The following is a 17,153-nucleotide window of genomic DNA, read 5'->3' as shown; positions in this document are numbered from 1 at the left end:
TTAAAGTGTACAATTTAAGACTAAAACTTCTTGGTTGGCATGTTCTGTGTTGGGCAGGGTAGGGCATTGGTGCCAAAGGAGGCTTCATGTTTTTACAAGCAGGTTGAAGAGAGAAGCATTCAGATGTAAAATACATGGGAGAATATAAAATGCCAGAGTTTCATTACCTTCAATTTGTGTTTCTTTTGTGAGTGAGCACCTTGGCTCAGTTATTTCTTTGTTTGGGGATGCTGACCTGGTATACACAGAGGGTAGACAACAATGAACTGTATGGGAAGGGAAGCAAATCACAGCAATGACTACAAGCTAGAAGTTAGGATTTAATAAAGAGATCCAACTGTTAACGTATCTTGTAAAATTTATATTTTTACTTCACCAATTGTAGGACAGAAAAAGACAAAAAATAATTTCAGCCAGCTTGTCTCCCAGTTCCTGCAATAAATTTTTTCTTTATCCACAAGCACAAAATGCATAAAATACATTACCTTCTCAAAATCAAGAACCTGCTGAATTATTTCTAGTCAGTTTGAATTTATCTTAATAGAGTACTGGGGGCTTCATAGCTCCATGGTGCAGTGCTTGGCTCACAGCCAAAAAAGGTTGCAAGTTTAATCATTGTCCACAACAGCTTCAATGAGAGACAGTGCTCCCTCACAACCCTAGCAGAGCTATATGGTCTTACCTAACTAGCTAGGGGGATCCTTTATTCACCTTCTCAGAAGGTTAAAAACTTAGGTAATACTGCAATTTTTGTACAGTTCATTTACCATAATTGCAAGATCTCAATATTAAAATGCAAATATACCTAGTCTCCTCAAAACTTACACATTTAAGTCCCAGTTGATATTATACATGTGGTCCACTCATTCCCTCACAAACTATTTTACTGATACAACAAAACAAATGAAGTTCCAACAACACTATAGTCTTTTCCCTATGGCTTAACAAACTGACAAACTGTGTACTGTTATCACCTTCCTGCACCAACACCTGATATTTTCTATACATGGTCACAAAAAAATTCCCACTGTGTCAATCTGGTAATGCACTATCACTACCACAGCCAAAACCATCACATGAAAGACATTTCCATGGTTTCATTCTGGGCTCTAGGAGCTGAGTGAGCCATCATGACACAAATCTACTATCCATATTAGCTCATCAGTATCAGAGCATTCTTTCAAGTCTCAACAGCACTTAATTAACAGCTTTTGTAATTATATAATAGATTCAACTATTACAACATACATTCACATACCTCTAAGATAACACAAGTTGTTGTGCATGAACACACCTACACTTATTCAGCACTCGTGTAAGAATTCCCATCCATACACATACACTTCACATCTTCACATATATTCAATTTTTGTATTTATGGCAAAACCAAGACAATGCTTCTTTACCAACATTAAGGTAGATACACACTGGGAACTTTCACAATGGCTTAAACTGTCCATGATTTCTAAAGAATCAGTTACTATGTAATACATACACTGATATCCTTAGTGAAACTGTGTTTCATTATAAAAGCTTTACATAAATACAACATCTGGATCTTATGCTAATATTGTAAATGGCCTTAGTGTCAATATTTTTAATATAATCTACTGTAAATTATACTTTATATTACTGTATATTGCTATGATGCACAGCTGTTACAATAATGAAACTGATTAAGATTGCCCCATCGGAGGCACAGCAGGTACTTAATACAGCTGAACACTCAGGAACAGCTCACAGAATAGTCCTCAGTCTACTCTCATACTCCAGAAAAAATTGCAATTTCTGGCCAGCATTGCAATTAGAGGGCAAATCATAAATTAGATAAAACAAACATAACCGGAGGACTGCAAACCTGTGTAGTGGTTCAACTCTTTTCTTTCTTCCGAACACTTCGTTTACTGCTATATTTGTTCATGATGTCAACAATTTTACCTTTATGGTCAAACAGCTTGTGCATCTGTGACCTGGCCTCCACCATCTGGTCCTTGATGATCTTGGAGCGCTGGATGTTGGCTTTCACAAGCTCTGATAGCCGATTCACATCTTTATCAAAATCCTGAAAACAGAGTGTGTTATTTTGTGTACAAACTCTTGAGAAGCATTGATGATGATTGATGATGTTCTAAACACTAACAAAATAAGTTACAACATTGTTGATAAAGAATGATACACTCAATAATAAAATAATGACATCAATGAACTGGAAAAAACCCGGGTTTTTTTTAAACCCAATCCACTTTTTTTGGGTGTTTTATTTTATCTATTTTTTTTTCAGGGGCCTTTATTGTTTTCTGGAAGTTTTATTTATTTTTTGTTTATTCTTCATATTTATATATAATCAGTTTAAATAAGCAATCAAAAAATAACCTAGAGTGAAACTAAAGCTTTGAAGGTTTTTTTTTTTCATGTAGGATGGGCACCAACCAAGAACAACAAAAATATAATAAAAAAAAAAAAGATCCACTGAGATGCCAGTCATCAAACCTCCCTCCTGAAAGAGTTCAAGTCATAGGAAGCAGAAAATACAGAATCAGGCAGGGAGTTCCAGACTTTATCAGAGAAAGGGATGAATGATTGAAAATACTGGTTAACTCTTACATTTGAGAGGTGGACAGAATAAAGGAAGAAGGGGAGGCATGCAGTTAGCAAGATCAGAAGAGTAGTTGGCATAAAAATAACAGTATAAGATACTGAGAGATACAACACTGCGGCAATGAGAGAGAGGCTGAAGACAGTCAGTTCAAGGAGATAAGTTGATAAGACGAAATGTCTTTTGATTCCACCCTATCTAAAAGACCAGTAAGTGTGGAACCACACCCCACCCTTTTACATACTCCATACATGGATGGATAAGACCCCTGTGCTGAGTTAACAGCTGAGAGGGTATACGAAACTGGTGGAGACCACTCAGTGCCTAACTTCATAGAAGCTGTTTCAGCTAGAGATGAGATGTGAAATTTCCAGTTTAGATTACAGTAAAATCCCTCTTATCCGGCATCAACAGGACCGCCGACATGCCGGATACTTGAATATTGCCGGATACTTGAATAGAAGTGAAATTATGTCCACAATCACCACCCTACACTCACACATCTTACCATAACAAAGATCAGCTGATCTTAATCAGCAGCTGATCTGATCAGCTGCTTAAGTGTAAGCACAACACGCTTCCTCTTTTCTACAACTTTAGGCATGATGAAGGCGTCAGGTGATAAACAGTGCACACGCAGGACCGAGTCACTGAGTAAACAGAGTGCAGTGGACCGCGGGTGGCGCGAAGCAGTGCGTTCTGGTGGCGAGGGGACAAAGTATGCCTCACGCTGGAATTTTAATCGATTTTATGAGTACACATTGATTTTTTTATTGATTTTAAGGCTCGGGGAAAAATGTGCCGGATACTTGAAGCTGCCGGATACTCGAATGCTGGATGAGAGGGATTTTACTGTATAAGTAAAGGGCAGACTGAGGATGTTCAGTGTAGAAGAAGGGGATAGTTGGATGTCATTGAAGAAGAGGGGATAGTTGTCTGGAAGGCTGTTTCAAGTTGATAGATGGAGGAATGGAGTTTTGAGGCATTGAACAATACTAAGTTTGCTCTACCCCAATCAGAAATTTTAGAGAGCTCAAAAATCAGGCATTCTGTAGCTTCCCTGCAAGAATTGTTTACTTCCTGAAGGGTTGGATGTCAACAAAAAGACATGGAAAAGTGCTGGATGGTATCATCAGCATAGAAGTGGATAGGACAAGAAGTTTGGTTTAGAAGATCATTAATAAATAATAGGAAGAGTGTGAGTGACAGGACAGAACACTGAGGAACACCACTGTTAGTAGATTTTAAAAGAACAATGACCATCTACCACAGCAACAATAGAATGGTCAGAAAGGAAACTTGTGATGAAGTTACAGAGAGAAAGATAGAAGCCGTAGGAGGGCAGTTTGGAAATCAAAGCTTTGTTCCAGACTCTACTTAAAGCTTTTGATATGCCTACGCCAGCAGCAAAAGTTCAAAAAAAAAAAAAAAAAAAAAAAAAAAAAAAAAAAAAAAAAAAAAAAGACCAAGACTCAGTAAGGAAAGCCAGATCACTAGTTGAGCGGCTTTGATAGAATCCATACTGGTGATCAATAGAAGGGTGTGAAGTGATAGATGTTTAAGAATCTTCCTGTTGAAGATAGATTCAAAAACTTTAGATAGGCAGGAAATTAAAGCAATAGGATGGTAGTTTGAGGGATTAGAATGGTCATCCTTCTTTTAGGGACAGGCTGAATGTAGGCAAACTTCCAGCAAGAAGGAAAGGTAGATGTTGATAGACAGAGTTAGAAGAGTTTGACTAAGCAAGGTGCAAGCAAAGAGCCAAAGTTTTGAAGAACAATGGGAGGGACCCCATCAGGTTCATAAGCTTTCTGGGACGTTAAGGCCAGCAAGGGCATGGAAAACATCATTGCAAAGGATTTTAATAGATAGTATGAAGTAGTCAGATGGTGGAAGAGAGGGAGGAACAAGCCCTGAACTATCCAAGGTAGAGTTTTTAGCAAAGGTTTGAGGAAAGAGTTCAGCTTCAGAAATAGATGAGATGGTAGTAGTGCCATCAGATTGAAATAAAGGAAGGAAAGATGAAGAAGCAAAGTTATTGGAGATGTTTTTTGGCTAGGTGCCAGAAATTTCAAGGGGAGTTAGATCTTGAAAGATTTTGACACTTTCTTTTAATGAAGAACACACACTTGTTTAGGTTTAGGTCATGCTGATACAGGTTGGTCCAGTTGGACAAAGCCTTTGTTAACTTGTGCTTTACAAGAAAATGAACGGGTCAGGCTTGACTACTTTTACATTTTTTATGTATATGTACACATAAAAACCTTAATTATCAATATATATATATATATATATATATATATATATATATATATATATATATATATATATATATATATATATATATATATATATTTATTTATTTTATTTATTTATTTATTTTTTTCTTTTTTTGTGCAGGGGGGAGGTGGGGCTAATGCCCTGTCAATGAGATTCCTGGTTACATCTGACAGACAGACCAATATTTATGTAGGAAATCAAGGCAACCAACAGCAGTGCAAAGGAAGTGTTAGGCATGAGTAAAATCGAAAGAAAATAGAAATAAACTAAACAGCTGAGCTATGAGAAATGAACATACAGCCACTGCCTGATGAGAGGAAAGCTTATAAGGCAGAGAGTATACCTATACAATTAATAAATATTGAGAAAGAATATATAAGTCTATAATAAAACTTTTACCTTGTATGGCTTTCTTGGGTGAGTTCTCTTCTCCAGGGAACTGAGTAGCAGGTGGAGACGATCTACTACTTCTGTTTCTAACTCCACAAGATCATCTACTTGCCCCGAGAGGTGAACAATCTGTTAAAAGAATCATCACTTAATAATCTCTATACATGCAAGATTCAGCAGGCTTACAGTAAAACAGGCAGCAGTCATTTAGAAGAAAGACTGGTCATACTGCACTCAGCTAATAACATTTTTGCAAGAGTTTACAAAAAATGCTCATGTTCATTAATTATAATAATACAATTGTAGCTATTACCTGTACTATATTAGAGTCAGATCCCCTATCAACCTCATAAAACCAGCTATGAGATTCATAATATGCTTACAAAGGCACTACTACAAAGGAAAAATTTCCTCAATAAAAGTGTTGTATGAAGACACTGTAAAAACTCAAGACACAGAAGGAGGGGAGAATGAGAGAGCATGAAGAGTGGAATATGCAAGGATAGAAGCATACAGACTAGCCATTATTTCTTTCAATATCACACTCACAATGAGGGAGTTACAGGAAATGGGTATCATTCAAAACCCTGCCCTACCTTCCACCCATTGACTCGCTGCATGGCCAGCTTCTGGTTGGCAATCTCATTGACTGTCATCCTCTTTTCATCCTTAGGCTTCACGTCAGTATGCCTCACAAAGTGGTTGTGACGAGGCTTCCAGGTCTGCCGGAAGCTGCTCAGCAGAGACATTGTGGGACGGTTGGTGAGAATAACTGTAGTGTTCACAGAATTGTTGGGGTTATTCCCTGTAGCATTGTTAGGACCCCCTGCCCCACCACCTCCATTACCACCACCACCACCACCACAGCTACCACCACTGCTGGCTCCCCCAGGTTCTGACCACCCTCCACCCTCATCTTCACTGCCTTCCAAGTCTGAAAATAAAACACCTTTTTAAATACAAGCAGAATTTACTTCAAAATAGGTTGTCCTTTCTTTTGTTTTATGCAATTTTTTCATATAAAAGAAATCATCAACTTACCATTACTGTCTTCTGTCAGATCTCTCTTATTCTTTTTAGTTGGGGGATGTTCTAAGTCATCCTCACTGGACCGTGCCTCCTGCAACTCATTGCCCATTCTGCAATGAAATAAAAAAGTTATCAGACAGCAAATACTAGTCTTCCATAAAGCAAAGACTTCTGCCAACTCTCTCCACATATTTTTGCTCTTCCAATTTCAAACAGTAACTACCTTGTTTACCTCACTCTGCTCACAAGCATAGAGTCTGCCTCATAATCTCACTGATCATTACCTGTAACAGTGATAATATTTTTTTCATCTAAAGACTTGTTACTCACAACTGCTGTTTCCTTGGCTTCTTCCTTGGAGACAGTCCATCAGCAAGAATTTGTGCAGGTGCATGAAGGGAAGTAACTGACAAATGTGGCTGGGGCACTGTGAGAGTGGCTGTTGTCATGCTGTTCAGGGTTGGGGGGCAGATGTCTGGGGCAGGAATGGACAATGGGGAAGGCCGAGGTAACACAATTGTAGCATCCTCTGGGGGTTCTTGCTTGATGCTCGGCGGGGTGTGAGAACCACTGCCTCGCACTGGAGTTGTGCCGGTGTCCATCTCCTCTATTTGGAGGCCTGATAAGGAAGAATCTTAAGAGCAAAAGAGAATTGGTCTCTGTTAGTATTCCACATCAATCAAGGCAGACACACAAAAGCATTAGTACCCCATAAGCAAGCTACCAAAGACAGCCAAAGCAAGCTTTCAAGTTTTCAATAATCAGTATTCTGCATTACAAATTATATAAAAAGCAGCATCTGGAAGTCCTCTTTGTATATTTCTCCCTTACTTTAATACTATATTGTAATGTTATATGAGAATACTAGTTGACTGTGATAGTTAAGTCACACTAAAGCAAGTTCATCACCAATGGCACTAAAGTAACCAACACTTCAGCAGTGAATAATAATTTTTCTCTTACTATTTCAGTTATCATATGACCACTTTGAGGACTTTTTTCCATATTTCTATATGGATGATGAAAATGCAAAACACTGAAACTAAACCATAAAATCAATATATGAACATGCCACTGATGATAAAGCGAGTCAATGCTAAGCACATGAATTTAACAAATATAAATAACAAAAAACACATTTTGATGCACACACAGAAAAAAACTATATACCAGGCCAACACCCTCTAACAGAAATGAGAAGCTGAGACAAAGTATAACACACACCTCACATACACACACTCATATCATTGCATCTTAGCTTCTAGGCCAGCAGCATGGATGGAAATACTCCACACCAACCAGACATGGTCAGCTGTGCAGTAATCCCTCTACATCAATAAAAAAAATCTTTCATGATCTGAGCATGGTTTGAACTTCCATGTCAAGTCCAGATGAAGACAATAAGCAAGAGTGGTGTGTGCATGTTCCTGTCAGAGCTTTGTCTCAACTCATCTTTCTCATAGGGATGCCAGCATAGTATAAAAGAAAAAACACATGTCATTCTCTTCTTTAATCTGTTAACCACAGCCCTGTGATTCTCCTGTTCATAAAATGATCAGACTGAAAAGGTAATGTCTTGGTACAAAAGAGATCTGCACAGAATCACAAGAAGCTATAAACAAATTCACCCTCTATGGACTTGACCACACTGCTTCATATTGTGGAAAAAAATCTTGAAATGCTGGCCTGAGACAATTTTGAAATGCACAGCAGAAATTCAGATTAAGTTTCAGTAAACTGCTTTGGGGACAAATTCCTGATACTTTTGGGTACAACTTTGTATGTTACCAGTGCTCCAAGTATTAGATTCATCAGTAGATAGAGAATAATTCCATTAGATTTGTTGTCCTGTTGCATTTCATTTTTTTTTTTTTGTCACATTGAAAACTATTAGGATCAATGCCAACTGCTGACCATGCCAAGCACCTGTAAGACTACCACTACTAACTTGTACTCACCATGAAGTACTCCTAGACACTATTTGGTATCATCATCCTTACTTACCAGGGGATGAGTTTGCAGATATGGTGGTAGACCCAGAGGATGCATTGCCATTACCCCGAGAGTCTGGCCTCTTTGGGGATGGAGGAGAGGGCACTGACATAGAGAGGGATGTGGTGAGGTTCTTGGCAGCCTTCAAGGGAGTCCTGCAACATACATTACAATTTAGGCCATTGATTTAAATGCTCTGCTCCCTTGTTCAGGTTGTCATGGGTGTTTTTCTCATCAATGCTGCAAAATACCTTTTAAAATTATCACTAGAATTATATAAATTACATAATTTCTCTAAAAATTACAAGTAAAAATAGGACACCAAAATATTCAATAATTTAGACACATATTGAACACCTCTGGCTATGTCCTCCCTTGTCTCAAGCTTTCCATGAACAACTGAGTACAAACTCTTACCCATCAGTGTCTGGTCTCTTCCTGAGTATGGAAGGTCGAGGAGATGCATTCGGCTTCATGGAAGGCATGGGTACTGTCCCCTGCTGTCCTGCTGCACTCTCCACCTGACCAGAGCCACTCACACCGCCCATACCCACACCGGAGTTGGATGGCCCAGCTGTGACTCTGAGGCTTCCACCCTGCATGTTGGCTGGCACGTAGTGGGTAGACCCCAGCGTGTTGGGCACCAATGTTCCCCCAACCTGTTATAGGCAGTTATGCATAAAAACTACATGGACATATTCCCCCCTAAAATTGCAAGGAATTAAGTTTAGAGAACAAGCTAAGCAGACAAAAATTAATAAGGATATTACTTTGCTACCCTAATCAAAGCAAAGTAAAGCTAAGATATGAATTATTATTACTTTATTATTCGCATCTTGTTCATTTATTATGAGTATAATGAAGATAATTTAAGGTAATGATTGAAAATATACATCAAATATTCATACACTGACCTGATAGGTGGTGTTGTGGCCCTGATCATAGTAATACTGGGGAGCAATGCTGTACTGTGGCACTGTGGTCACTACTCGCTCCCCACAAGGTACACCGGTGGTTACAGTTACACCTGCAGTGAGTTGACAGATCATAAATCAAAAAATGTATAAAAAAAAGAACAGTATAAAAACCACTCATTTTTCATTTGCCAGTGTAACCATGCTTAAGTAACTGTGATCTCAAAAAGAAACATCTCTTATCATTGAACTATTCCAAACAGCACATCACCAACACAAGCATTCAAGTGTTGTCTTTGGTTGAGGGCTTGAGATTGTATCATGTACTCACTTCCTCCTTCTTTGTTATTATTTCTGATTATCTGTTACTCATAAAGAAGCATGCAGCTTTCACTCACATGCACCATTGAGTTACATTTAATGAAAACATTTTGCAAGACAACTAACCTGCATGAGCACGTTGCAGAAAGACACTGGTGTGGGCTGGCTGGGGATCAGCAACTTGACCAGGAGAAGGTGCTCTCACTTGGCCATGTGGCACTCTTGGGGTGGAGGCAACATTTACTGGTCCTTGGGGAGGTGTGGAGGCTTGCTGAGGAAGAACCTTGGCCACAGGGATTGCTGCTCCTCCCATGACACGTCCTACACTGGTGCCAACACTAGCCCCTGAAAGCATCACAAAGCAAATGTTCTCCATAAAATAAATATCAGTAACTACCTAGAGACTAAACACTGATGATTATCTATATTACTTTCATAACAGACTTAGAAAATTAATCCTTCAAGCCTTGGAGCTCTAAGCCCTACACATACCCCAATGTTGACATGTGCACCAAGTCATGGTAGTACATGCCATGCTCACAACATTACAGATTTTTCACGGATGAAGCAGTTACTTTCCTCTGCGAGCAAGAGGGTTATGTGTGTAGTATGTGAAAAGCCTCAGCCTTACCCATATATCAGGCTATTATGAGTTCTAAGCTCTCTCTCTCTTTCTCTTTCTCTCCCCAAGAGGTTACAGCTGGCAGGCACAAGTCCAGCATGTGATCCTCAACGTGGAGAATTACACATCATAAAAGAGAAAGAAAACAATATTACACATACAGATCCATCCAATGACATCTCCTATGGGAAGAGAGAAATCAAGTGTGGCCTATCTGGGCTATACAGCAACTCACCTATTGAACGGATTGAGATTTACTGTACCTACAGGTTTAACAGATAGAACTAGTAAAATTGATTTGATGGAAATCACATCCAGTTCATCAAGAATGCAAAACATTAAAAATCACGTGCCAGTAAAAATAATAGTGCTGACAGATGGTGCAGGCGGCTCATATTTTGAACTCTTGTCCCCTTATCCACCTGCTACCACATGGATATTTCAGATCTTCACTCAGCTTTTCAAACTGACTGCACACCATATAAAATGTACATGTGAACATACATGTAATGTATGCATTTGTGTATCTATGTATGCAGCAATGTATGTATGTGTGTATCTATGTATGCAGCAATGTATGTATGTGTGTATCTATGTATGCAGCAATGTATGTATGTGTGTATGTATATAGCTATATATATATATATATATATATATATATATATATATATATATATATATATATATATATATATATATATATATATATATATATATATACATCCATATACACAAACATACACTGATTTAACAGAGATTTCAGTTTAACAAAATGGCTCTGCACACTTTTACCTATTAAATCAGTGAGTTATTGCAGGTCAAGAGAAAGAGTGAGAAAAAATCTTTTCAAATGCAAAATGTTCAACAAAATTGATTCACAAACTGATTACATACCTCTGTGCTGTACACCTGTGGAGTGGTGCTGCTGCTGTTGTGGATGCTGCTGTTGCTGCTGCTGCTGTTGCTGCTGCTGCTGTTGTTGCTGCTGCTGCTGCTGCAAGGTGTGTGTGGTGACCTGTCCTTTCTGGGTGGTGATGCCCGTGAGACCCGAGATGTGTGCAAGGGCTACAGGTGGTCCCTGAGCTGGCTGGGTGATAACCTTGGGGCCATCAGGGAAGGTGAGGGTCTGGGCCTGCACTCCTGCCTTGTTGGTCTGATGAGCTGCTATCGGGGTTCGTACTGCTGACAAAGAAGTTTCATTAGGTCTTCTCTCTCATGTCTAACATACATACCCACACACACAACACAATCAATGAGAGTGAAATAAAAATTTTTGCACATAAAGAACAAACAGAAAAGAAAGCAAGGTGGATACATCAGATGAAGCTTTTGAAGTTATGTTGCCTGAAATGAACAACACAATAAATAACAATTTTAAATAAGAGGGGGAGGAGATTATTCCACAAACAACACAGTAGGAAGCTTACAAAAACACTGCACTAATAGTTGACATACATATACTTAAATGTGGCACTAACCAATGGGCGTCTTGAGAGGAAGATGGTGATCTTGAGAGGTGCGCTGCAGAGTAGGATGATGTGTAAGGATGGTGCCTGAAGTGGTACCAGTGGGGGAAGTCAGTGCAAGTGCCCCAATGCTTGTGCCAGCTTGGGACATCACCTATGGAGAGAAAAGTTAAGAAAAAACTCATATAATTTAGGGGTAAATTAGCAAAAGGCTATTATAATTTCTTCTTTTAGAAAATTATCTATGAACTAACATTTAAGAGCAAATCACTAAAAGGGCTAAAATAGTTTGATCTCTTTTTGATCTCTTGAGAACATCTGCACATGGCAAGATATTGTTTGAAGTCTTTTGTGTCCCCAAAATATTCCCACTTGTCATAAACATCCTTACTTTGTCCTCTGAAGCCTACTGTGAATAGTGAAGACTTGGCATCTTACTCATGGTCGGCCTGAATGTGAGTGGCTATGATGTAAGGTGACAGCTAGTGTGAAACTTTGTGGCTTATCACTGCTTATGGTAACTTAACCTCTTCTGTCCTGATGCATGTTCAAACTCAAAAACTTCAAAGAAACACCCCCAAAAATTTTTAATATTTTCCCAAAAATTGTGCTTTATTTACCGGGGTAGAAGTGGAGGAAGTAGACATGGGGGCAGTAGTGATTCTGACAGCAATAGCAGGAGGTGCTGGAGTCCTCATGCTGCCCTGGGAGGTTAGGTTTTGTCCTGCGATGGTGGTGACTAGAGGGCTGCCAGGTGTGTAAATTGGCCCACTGGAACCAGCCGTTGGTGCAGCTGATCCAGGAGTAATGTTTCGGCCTCCACTACCCATCATTCCTGAGCCATATTTCTGTACAATTATAAGGTTACTTAAACATCCTTGCATGTACCTGCTGCATGGTAAGATATGAACAAATACTTGAAATCAAGTAATTATATCCATTAATGCTTAAGATTTCAAATGTAGCTTCTCAGGTCCTTTGTAATTTCTCCTTTATGGCAAAATCAAAAGATCAATAGTATTGTAAAGAAAATATGTCTTTCACCTGTAAAATACGTCAAATATTATCAAGGTGGCAGAAGACTCAACTCCTCCTAGTGATTGCTAAACAAATTATTCACCTGTGGCTGAACAATAGGCTGAGTGATATGCACTGCTTTGGAACCTGACATTCGAGATGCCTCTCCAGTAACCATGCCCCTCATGGTGGTGGTCCCTGCTCCTCGAATGGGTCCTCCTGGCACCCCGGAGGCCCGTCCTGGGTGATAGGTGGTGATTGACCCTGCTGGCTGCCCAGGCCGAGTGCCAGGCAATGACCCTCGGGCAACTCCCAGGCTGTAGATTAAATAAAGTTACACATCCACAAATATTATCCAAAACTAAATCAAAATCACATGCATAACAAAGGAAAGCAGTGACTCCTATTTTAAATGTTAATGAGGCCTTAATATTTATAGAGACAACCACCTCTCTTACCTCAAGCTTGTTCCTGTCACACTTGAGTGTAAGCTGGTGGGACCTTTGTTGGAGTGAGCTGGGGATGGGGTACTGCGGCCCCAACTCCCACTCGACACTGGGACTACTCGCTGACCCCCAACACTGCTGCGCCTGAGAGAACACAATCCTTAATTGAAACTTCTCAATAAAGAAGTGATTTTGTCACCCTGAAACAGAACACTCTTGCAATTTTGTCCTGCCAGTTTGTAAAGAGACACCTCATTTCCAAAATAAACAGCAAAGAAAATAAAAGTATCAACAAAGCTCTGTATAATATGAAATAAAATCACAAGGAAGTGTTAACACAGAAGTTATGAAGTATATTTCAGACAGAAACAAGTATGAGTTGAAGGCACATAAAACTGATAAAAAAAATCTCGCAGGATATATGTTAAAGAATCAGATTTTACACATCAATATCACATCATGCAGCTGGAAAAATAGCTGATTTCTCAGGAAAAAAAAAAAAAAAAAAAAACTTACGGTCCAGGCATGCTAGAGTTAGGATGCCCATGTGACTGCCCTGTGCTTCTGAGCATAGGTGTGGCCACTGCCTGTGACCTTGAAGCTGACATGTTGGCCACAGCAGCAGGACCCCTGGGGACATGGTAAGACAGCTGGGTTGAGGAGGATGTCACTATGGCACTGTTCGTTGAGGTGCCAGGAGGATGAGAAACTGTTCGCACTGCTGGGTTGTTGCCTCCACCTGGACTTGGGGAGGCCAGATTGAGGGCAGTAGGAGGCCCTGAGGTGCGGGAGACCAGAGTGACTGTCTGACTTCCAACACCCATGCTCTCAGTGCGACTCACTGGAAAGGAAAACATTAATGAAACACTGGAAATATAAGGTCACTAAGATATTCATAATCTAAAGAACAAGTTGAGACAAATATTTGCAATTCTCATTCTACTTCTCTGGACTGTTAATCCCTTTCACTGCTAAATATTTTTTTCCCATAAGCACTTATAACTTTCTAGACTAATTTTATTCAAGAAAGTTCTGTAACCTAAAAAAGATCAGTCTCTTTTTTTTTTTTTTTTTTTTTTTCCCTGTGTGATCAAGCAAATACTCATTCTACTTCCACAGACTATCAAGCCACCAACACTATCATTTCCTATGGGTTGTGACAGCATCAACACTATCTACCTCACCTGGTTTAGCTGTCACCACATGAGCAGTCCCAACACTCGTTGTCAGGATCTGAGCAACACCACCCGTAGTGTAGTGCAGCAGTGTTGTGTTGCCACTTTTCACAATACTTCCCTGAAATAGTATCCACAAACACATATAAGTATAGTTACATGACCAAGAGTGGCACTAATGATAATATGACCTGGTATGATGGTTAGTTTTCCATAGTACTAATGTAAATACTTTAACCTTATGTATATGATCAACATCTGAAGTAATATGCCTGCAGCACTTCATTTAATTTGGCTCAGGGCTCTTGTTCACTTCAACAGCCATTTATGATATCCAAGAGTTGTGATTTTTCAAAGCACTCCTTATCCCTTTTTATTACCTAATCTTTACTTCATCTTATACTAAAAAATTATTGTATATTTCTATTTTCTCACACCAAGTTCACTTTGTCACCCGATAATGAATGTCTAATTTGAACACTGTCACCAATGTTGACCATTGAGTTTGACATGATACCAATCAAGCCAAGATCATCACCAAGGGTCAAGTGATTTTTTGCCATGCTTGACAATCCTATTACTTGATATATGGCATGTGAAAATCTATCAGTTTCTTGTAACTTCCCTTGTGTTCTTATAAACAAATGCTTGGGATCCAAAAGAGCATATCTAAAGACTTACGGACTCCATTGATCTGCCAGTGGTCTTCACAAGGTCCATGGGTTGATTGGCAAGGTCAGGGGCACTCATGGTGCCCCCACCTGGACCCACCAGGCCACTGCGTCCACTCATGGTCTGCACCTGCACATATGAAGAATGGTTCACTTTTACTAGTAAAGGAATAGAAGGAGGGAGGGGTGCAAGCCAGATTTATAGATGGAAGGATAGATAGATAGATCAATAATGTAAATGCCACCAAATATTTTAAGTAAAAGAGATGCACAACTTATTTATCATCTGTGCCTGTAAAACCTTTTCTTGTGATGGATATCTATTTGATAAAATCTTACATAATACATACACTTTCATATCAAGGTAAGAAAAAGGAACAAACTTACCACCCTTTTTGTGCTTTAACAATCACACAGTAGTGGAACAAATTTGTTTCCTCTACCAACAACACACCTAAACAATGGAAGAGAGCCCAGGCCACCAGGTTACTTTATTGATCAAACACCAAAGATAATCAGTAGGTATGAAGCTTGAACATGTACACTAATCCAGCACCAGATATCAAGCAACCTTCTGCACTCACTTTCACTGTTTATTAAATCTTTGTTCAATCTAAAGTCTCCTAATTTGCTGACAGTCTCCTCACAAAACTTGACAATTGATAGATTCTCAATAGATCTGAGGACTTAAGACTGACAAAAAAAAAAAAAAATGCTACACACAGTGGGAGTGTGGGGATGTTACTTCACTATTGACCAAGACTATCTATACCACATGATCAGAGCACACATATGGTGAAGACTGCCACACTTTGAGCTCACACACTCCAATACATAAACAAGCGTGGGGAGATGGCACTCAGTGCACTTGTAAGGACAACAAGGACTTCCTACCTTGGTGAGGGTCTTCTCTCTCTTACCACTCACTGCAGTATCGTCCAATCAAAACACCTCAGGCACCTCAAACCATAACTACCGAGTGACTGGATGATGACAGATGCACATCACTACATGAAGAGCTAACAAACCTCATAGATACAGGAGCCAGAGAAAAGGTTCAAGGCATATGGCAAGTTTCATTTGTATCTATACAGATGAGAGTACATCCCTTACACGCTCCTAAGCCACTCACAGGTTCCTCCCCTACACTGGAACCACAGGTAGGACGTAATAGGTCGAGGCCAACACAACATCTCTGTGACATCAGATGGAACTGAGTGCCCGACCATTCATTGTAAAGTAACCGAGTCAAATTCGTAAAAAAAAACACATTCAGAACACACAAAACCCCCTGAAACATGTAATATCTCTATATCACTCCAGAACATACCCTCAGTTGATCTAGATTTCAAAATAGAAGCCTCAAATCAACCTGGCTCGTCACCTGAAGACAGAAGGTGGACAGCCAGGCGACACAATCTCAAAATACACCCTCCCTATTTTGGCCCTAGCGTTCAAAGCTCGCCTGGCTTGGCTTGGCGTCTGGGGCATTAAACAGAGGTGCTTTCGAAGTAAGCTTAAGCCCTGGAAACGTCCATCAAAGCCACTCCACCCTGAAGCTGTGGTGACAGGGATGAAGATTCTCTGACCTAACTTGAACATTTGCAGTTTCTCAGTGATTCTGCAGTGTACAGTTCCTAAAAATTGTGTGCGGCGTGTGGGGCGCCTACCTGTGTGTTTCCTGCAATGGGGTAACGTGTGGGATTCTTCTACATGGCCTGTAGGGGGAATTTGTGTGGAAAGTATCGTGGCCCCTTCAGCTGGGTCCGCCAGACGCTGCGCTATCCACCACCACCACCGCCACCCGTCAGTGTTGTCGTTTATTCATTTTTACACTCTTCTCTAATGAATGCATTCCATTTGCTGCAATACAATAATTTAGTGTTGTAGTAATTTTTGTACTGTTTTTGTCAGTTTTAAGTTTATATTTTGATGTAATTGCGTTTATTAGTTTGTTGTGTCTGATAGTGCAATGTAGCATTGTGTCTCTCACTCAAAAACATGTGACATGATAAGCATATTTTAGTTAATATTAAAATAGCTTATTCATGTTGGTAATTGTACATATAAAAGAGAGCAAAGTCAACACAAATCTTATCAGTTGTATTCTTTAGCGCTTACAATTATTATTAGTATTTACCCTTAGATATTAATTTCATGAATGGGCAACGTAAACTTAAATATAATACATTAAACCACCATATCGAAGAATTTCAGATGATACGTCATTACAA

At 39.5% G+C, this 17,153-nt stretch overlaps 1 protein-coding gene across 3 annotated transcripts; it reads right to left on the bottom strand.

Annotated features, from left to right (window-relative positions):
• Positions 1-340: 340 nt before the first annotated feature.
• On the bottom strand, positions 341-16,748 carry LOC135090120 (histone deacetylase complex subunit SAP130-A-like). Of its 3 annotated transcripts, none has more exons than XM_063986493.1 (18): positions 16,590-16,748; positions 14,930-15,049; positions 14,258-14,369; positions 13,590-13,914; positions 13,086-13,217; positions 12,731-12,944; positions 12,231-12,458; positions 11,623-11,764; positions 11,039-11,326; positions 9,649-9,867; positions 9,202-9,314; positions 8,705-8,946; positions 8,300-8,442; positions 6,626-6,929; positions 6,308-6,405; positions 5,863-6,200; positions 5,276-5,395; positions 341-2,062 (listed from the first exon to the last, which is right to left on the bottom strand). In XM_063986493.1, the coding sequence occupies exons 2-18, from the start codon at positions 15,038-15,040 to the stop codon at positions 1,871-1,873; spliced, it is 3,321 nt and encodes a 1,106-aa protein (XP_063842563.1). In that variant the 5' UTR covers positions 15,041-15,049; positions 16,590-16,748; the 3' UTR covers positions 341-1,870. The 3 variants fall into 3 exon arrangements, with proteins under 3 accessions (XP_063842563.1, XP_063842575.1, XP_063842572.1); XM_063986505.1 differs by having other exon boundaries at positions 6,626-6,914; XM_063986502.1 differs by having other exon boundaries at positions 11,039-11,323.
• Between the last annotated feature and the right edge of the window lie 405 nt (positions 16,749-17,153).

Source organism: Scylla paramamosain, chromosome 3 (genome assembly GCF_035594125.1).
Source record: "Scylla paramamosain isolate STU-SP2022 chromosome 3, ASM3559412v1, whole genome shotgun sequence".
In the NCBI taxonomy this organism is placed as follows: domain Eukaryota; kingdom Metazoa; phylum Arthropoda; class Malacostraca; order Decapoda; family Portunidae; genus Scylla; species Scylla paramamosain.
Note: the sequence above shows the minus strand (reverse complement) of the source record. Positions and strands in the feature narration are given on the sequence as shown.